Source organism: Prinia subflava, chromosome 19, assembly GCF_021018805.1.
Source record: "Prinia subflava isolate CZ2003 ecotype Zambia chromosome 19, Cam_Psub_1.2, whole genome shotgun sequence".
In the NCBI taxonomy this organism is placed as follows: domain Eukaryota; kingdom Metazoa; phylum Chordata; class Aves; order Passeriformes; family Cisticolidae; genus Prinia; species Prinia subflava.
In genome coordinates, this window is record NC_086265.1 from 4,493,576 (window position 1) to 4,499,575 (window position 6,000).

Here is a 6,000-nt window from a genome sequence, read left to right on the forward strand (position 1 = left end):
TTTCCCAGCTCTGGAATTTGTCTTCAGCCCATCTCGGCATGTAAATTATTTCACGGGTCAGCAGAGCCTGGCCTGAGCGTCCCGGCGGGATTATTGGCTCCCACCCCATTCCCACGGCAACAGCGGCATCCCGGGGCAGGAAACCTCATTAGGGCCATGGCCAACTTGAGCGCTGCTCCCTCCCAGAGATGGGTTTGTTGCTTGGGTTCTGCTGTTTTGCTCTGCCCCATTCCCTCTCTTTCCTTCCTCCTTTCTTCCCCAAATTCACATCCCAGCAGGCTTCCCAGTCCAGGTTCCCTGAGCTGAGCAGGGATGGGGTACCTGGGAGTGGGGACAGCTGCCAGCAAGGAAATGTAGATGCTGGAAGAGGTCACAAAGTGCCCCATCAGGGGCTTAGTGACACCAGTGACCCCAAGCCTGCAACCCCACATCTCTGTGCATCTTCACGAAGACAGGGACATCCTGGCTGGGGCTACTGGTGTGGATCCCATCCCAAAGTTTCAGAAACTTTCTTCTTCTGGAACTTTGCTGGAAGCAGCCAGAGATGCTGGTGCCAAGAGGGGTTTAAGAGCAGAGGATGCTCCTTTCAGCCCCTCAGCTCCAGCCGTGGTGCAGTTTGCCCAATAATATCAGTTTTCTCAACTGATATATTTTCTTCTTCTCCCCTTTTTTCTCCCCTTTCTGCCCTAGCCCTTGTCTGGGTTGTGGTCCTGTCTGGCCATCCCCCCCTGGCTGTGCAGGCCTGGGTGTTGCAGGACTCCTGCAGTTCAGAACTGTTTGAGCAGCAGCCTGGGTGAAACATGCCCAGCAATAACATTGAGACGTGTCGGGGGTGCGCTGTGAGCTGGTTTCATAAAATTTTAGTGAATAATCTTTGGCTTTGACAGAAATAAAATAAATCCTACATATTGCTGTAATCTGTCAAGAAAAAGGATATTTGGAGGTAAGTGCTGGCTTGGCAGAGCTGAAGCTGGTCACACCACACGCTCTACACCAGGAATTATCCAGGCTGGCTGACCTGGGCTTATTTAAGATAAAATCCTTGGGCATTTCCCAACTGCTGGATGCAGCAGTGAGTTTATCCCGAGACTCCCATGGCAATGCCGGCTTTTCATGGCTCAGCCTTGTCCTTGCTGAATGACATCCCGCTCCCTGGGAACCCCAGAGTCTGAACTAACACCGCTTTCTGTTGTTCAGGGTGAGCAGAGACACCAAGGACCCCGCCCCGAGCCGGCCGCTGTCCGCCCGGAGCGCCGCGGATCCGGGCAGGACGACGAGTCCCCTGCTGGGGGCCAGAAGACGGGAATATGGAAAACCTCTGGCAGAAGGAGAGGAGCTGGAGAGCCCCAAGAAGCCCGCGGATAGGACAGGAGATCAGTCCCCATCGGTGCTGCGGCGGGGCGGCTCCCCGGCTGCGGACGCGAGGTTCCCCAGCGCGGTGTCCCCGCCGGTGCCCAGCAGGAGGAGGCTCTCGGTGGCCTCGGGGCCGGTGTCGGTGTCCTCAGGGCCGGTGCCCAGCTCTGCCGCCCTCTCCGAGTACGTGGAGGAGCTGCGGCGGCAGCGGGAGCCGGCGCTGGGGGACGCCTCTCCACTCCCCATTTACCGCACCACCGGCGCCGCGGCTCTGCGGCGCTCCAGGGCTGTCCCAGCGGCCGAGGAGCCCCCGGGGAGGCTGGAGGGGGATCAGGCAGGGGAAGGGGAAGGAGCAGGTGCCAGCCTCACACGCTCCTCCAGCCTGCGGAGCATGGCCTCGGAGCCGGCCGAGCCCCCGCGTTCCCCAGCGCTGAAAAAGGCGTCGAAATTCGGCTCCTACGACTCGCTCCTGCCGGCCCTCGATGGCTCCAGCCGCCGGCCGAGCTCCCCGGCTGCGGGCACGGAGGTGCCGCGGCTGAGCTCCTGGAGGAGCTGCCTGGAGCCGTCGCTGGAGGATGTGGAGCTGGGGAAGGAGCCGGAGGGATTCCTGAGCTCCCTGTCCGGCGATGCGCTGGGTGAGGGGAAGGGGAGCGACCCCTTCAGCTGGCGAATCCCCACCCTCAACTACGAGAGGAGAACCAAGGTCGACTTCGATGATTTCCTGCCGGCCATCCGCAAGTCACGCTCGGCCAGCAGCCTGGCCAGGCCCCGCAGGGACAGGAGGGACGGCCACCGCGCCCTCACCGTGCGCTTCGAGGATGAGGCCACAGCGGGCAGCCTGCAGCCCTCTGAGACCAAGGGCACGGCCAAGTGCAGCCCGGCGCCCCGGGAAGAGCCCGGGGACCTCTCTGATTCCTCCTCATCCTCCGGCTCCCGTCTCTCCTCCCGGAGCGCCGGCAGCATCAAGCGCCGGCCGCAGCCACTGAGAGGGGCCGGGGAGGGCTCCAGCGGCAGAGCCGGCACCCAGGGCAGTGGGATGAGCCGGGCCGAGGCCGAAGGGAAGGAGGACGATGTCAGCAGCATCATGAAGAAGTACCTGGGCAGAGAGTAAAAGGTAACTGTACTGATGGCACGGTGGGGGCACGTTTGGGATGCTGGCCCTGAGGCGCTGCCCCTCCTCGGTGCCTGTGCTGATGCTGGGGAGTGTGTGGGGACAGGACAGCAGAGGTTCCCGTGCTCCTCCTGGCATGTCAGAGCATCCCAGGGCTGGCAGCGTGTCCCTCGGGGTGTGTGGCACTGCGATTGGTCTCCCCTTGCCTTTGCAGCTTCAGAGCTACAATGGGGATGCTGCTGGTGCCAGGCTCAGCCCTAGAGCACGGCACCAGCTCAGGATTCACTGGGATTTCCCAAAAACAGCATCCCTCAGCTCCCACCCCCGGCACACTCATCCTCTCAAGGCCCTCGAGCACTCCCTCTTCTGGGGCCCAAGTTTCTTTTGGTGGTTAGAAATCAGCTGGGGCTGGATGCTGGGGGTTTCCTCTCTGGAGGATGGGGCTCCTGCCTGGCCCAGACATCCTTCCCCCAGTCATCAACAGCCTCCAACACCCACTTGGATGCCATGTCAGGATTGCAACTGACACTTGGAGAATTAGGATTTATTGCTGCAATCCAGGTTTGAAAGCAGAGTCCCTAATGAATGTGCCACAACTGTAATTAAGTGTTTAAAATAGATTAGAAAAACATTTTGTAAAACCATTGCCTTTAGAGTAACTTATTGGATGTCAAGCTGTGACCAAATTGACTAAGCCAACACACGAAGGGAGCGCGTGTTAATAAAACATTTCTTTCCAGGAAGCAAATTTGCATAATGCAACGTCCCACTTTCTGCAGGATTTGTTTCCATCAAGCGCAGCAGCCGGCCCCGACCCGCAGAGATGAGGAGCCACATTGGGCACCCGGCTCCCCTGCTCCTGGCAGAACCACCTCACGTGAGCAGGGGCTGCAAGTGGCTCCACAAAAGTCATGGGATGGTTCTACAAACTTTTTTGGTCTTGGACATAGCCGTGGTTCCCTTGTGCTCCTGCCCCGTTGCCCAGCTTTGCTCAGGGCCAGCCGCGGGGTTAAGGACTTTCCTGTTCTCCTGCAGTTGTTTGACTTGGGAGTTGGTGCTTTAACTAAAACCCAGCGGCTGCCACAGATGCTGAGGATGTGCCATGGCCTGGGAAAGGCCACTCTGAGAGGAGCTGGAGGGACACCAAACCCCTCCTCTGGAACCCAGAGCTGCAGCCCAGCTGTCTCATCCCGCTTTGCACTGCTCATACATCAGTGGATCTTCGAGGATGCTCTTGGGTCTCAGTAACACCCAGCAACACCACAGCTCTGAAGCTTTTATAATTCCACAGGTATTCGAAGATGGATCCATCTGTGCTTCCATGGCTCCAGCCTGTGGGGGACATCTGGGCACATCCCAGTGGCATACAAGGCACGTGGTGCGGGGGCAATGGGGCGCTCTATTTAATGTCTGCTTGGTTTTTACACAATAAAATATTTGCTTCTTTGACACACAGGTCTCTTCTTGTTATTCCTTTCCCCATGGTGGGAGCAGGTCGGTGGAAGTGGCACAGTGCCACCGAGCATGTCCTTCCACAAAAATCTCTTTTCTCAGCCTCACCCTTCCTTCCTAGAAAAGATCCAAACTTATTCCTTGACCAGAGGTTTGGGGCAAAAGGGTATAAATCCATGCACAAACCTGTCCTCTCCATCAGGGATTTCCAAGTCATTTGCTTGGCTGGGAAATTTTTATCAATTTGCATGAACCTCCCAGGACCCCCTGGGACAGCCACAGGGCAACAGCAGCTTGAAAGGCCGGTTGGGCACTGCTCAGCATTTTGTTTTGACTGTCGGATTCTTCACCTTCACTCCCAACACAAAGCCGAGCCTTGCAGCCAGCAGCGTTTTCCTTGTCAGCGATGGATGAGCAGCCCAGGGACGAGGGCTCACATCAGCACTTTGCTCGGCCGCCTGTCAGCAATTCCCAGCAATTCCTCGGAGCCGGCGGCTCCGCAGGGCCGGCAGCCTGGCAGGAGGCAGCGCTGCTCAGGGTGACATTCCCCGTGCTCCCACGTGTCCCTTTCAAGACGTGCTCCTCATGCAGGAAGGCAGCAGATGAAGAAATTGCCTCTAATTAGTTTTAAATCGGTCTCTCTTTTTTTTAATGATTCTGCTATTTCTGGGAGGAAAAAAAAATAAAAAAGGCAAGTGCTTTTCTCTTTGCAGTGAGTGTTGCTCCCCAGAGGGGTTTCATAGAGCCAGGGAATCACAGAAGGGTTTGGGTGGGAAGGGACCTTAAAAATCATTCTGTTTCTCCCCTGCTATAGGTAGGGACATGTTCCACTATCCCAGGTTGCTCCAAGCCCTGTCCAGCCTGGCCTGGGAGACTTCCAGGGGTCCAGGGGCAGCCACAGCTTCCCAGGGCCTCACAAGGAATGATTCCCTCCCAATCTAACCCTGAGCTCTCCCTGGAGCCTTTTCTTCTTCAGGTGAGCACCCCCAGCTCCCCCAGCCTGGCTCCAGAGCAGAGGGGCTCCAGCCCTTGTCACTCTGGTCTGCCCCAAGCCAACTGGTGGCACCTGAGGGGAGGGACACCAGTGGCACCTGGAGCAGGGACACCCAGGACCAGGAATCCAGTGTTGCTCCACCTTCAGCCCCTGAAGTCTGACCTACAACCACCACTGGCTGAGGTGTCGCTTTGCAGCTCATTTTTAATCTGATCTCCAAACGTGACATAAATTGTTCATTATTTGTGGCTGTAGCAAAATGGTTCTTTTGACACAAAGCCTTTGATTTGGAATTACTACAGCGTTGGGTTTGCTGGAAATTAAGCTGTTCCTATTTCAACTTGCAGGAGAAAAGCAGATTTGTGTGTAATACGCTGACTTCTTTCTTTTCCTTTTGCTTTGCAGGACACAAAGGAAATTGCTCTGTCACTTGGAATGGCTGTGCACATCCTTTAATGACAAACCAGGACAAAACGATGCTTGGCCTGGAGCGTTTCAGGCTGAGTCCAGAGAATTGTTTGCCCTTGGAGCAGCCAGAGAGCAAAGCTCATGGATGGTGAGACCAAGCCATCCATCAGTGCTGGCCGGTGGAAAATACGGCCTGTGCACAGCCAAGGAGGGAAAGCTTTGGTTCTCTGCTCCCCCTGGGAGGCTCAGGAGACACAAAACTGATGGCTGAGCCAGCCAGGAGCAGGATCACGGCCATTTATAGCCTGGAGTGGGAGGACAGGAGTTATTCCTTTTGCCCCTGTGTTTTAGCATGTTCACCTGCTTTCAGCACAAGAGCTTTGCCCTGTGCTGCTGGCAGGGACGGAGCCCGTGGGGAGGGAAGTGTGGAGGCTCCATGTCATCCCTGGAGAAGGGAGAGTGGTGCCAGTCAGCTGGGATCCTTCACCTGAGTGCACCTCGGGGCTGGGATCAGCAGGAGCATGAGGGTAACACCCCTGGAGCCCTCTGCCCACATCTCTCCCTCTCCAGGAGGGGCAGACCCTGGGAAAGGGAAATGTCTCCACATCAAATGCAAAAGCATCAAGCAACGAGACTGCCAAGTCTCTAATTAGCATAATTAAAGCCTGCTCTTTTCTTCTAC

At 56.7% G+C, this 6,000-nt stretch overlaps 1 protein-coding gene across 1 annotated transcript in view; it reads left to right on the plus strand.

Annotated features, from left to right (window-relative positions):
• The window catches only part of MYO18B (myosin XVIIIB), a 55,536-nt gene extending 51,819 nt beyond the window's left edge, over positions 1-3,717 (plus strand). Inside the window, exons 44-45 of the mRNA XM_063416378.1 lie at positions 1,198-2,467; positions 3,205-3,717. Of these exons, the coding sequence (XP_063272448.1) occupies positions 1,198-2,464 (1,267 nt within the window). The 3' untranslated portion in view covers positions 2,465-2,467; positions 3,205-3,717. The remainder of the gene's footprint in view (positions 1-1,197; positions 2,468-3,204) is intronic.
• The last annotated feature ends 2,283 nt before the right edge of the window (positions 3,718-6,000 follow it).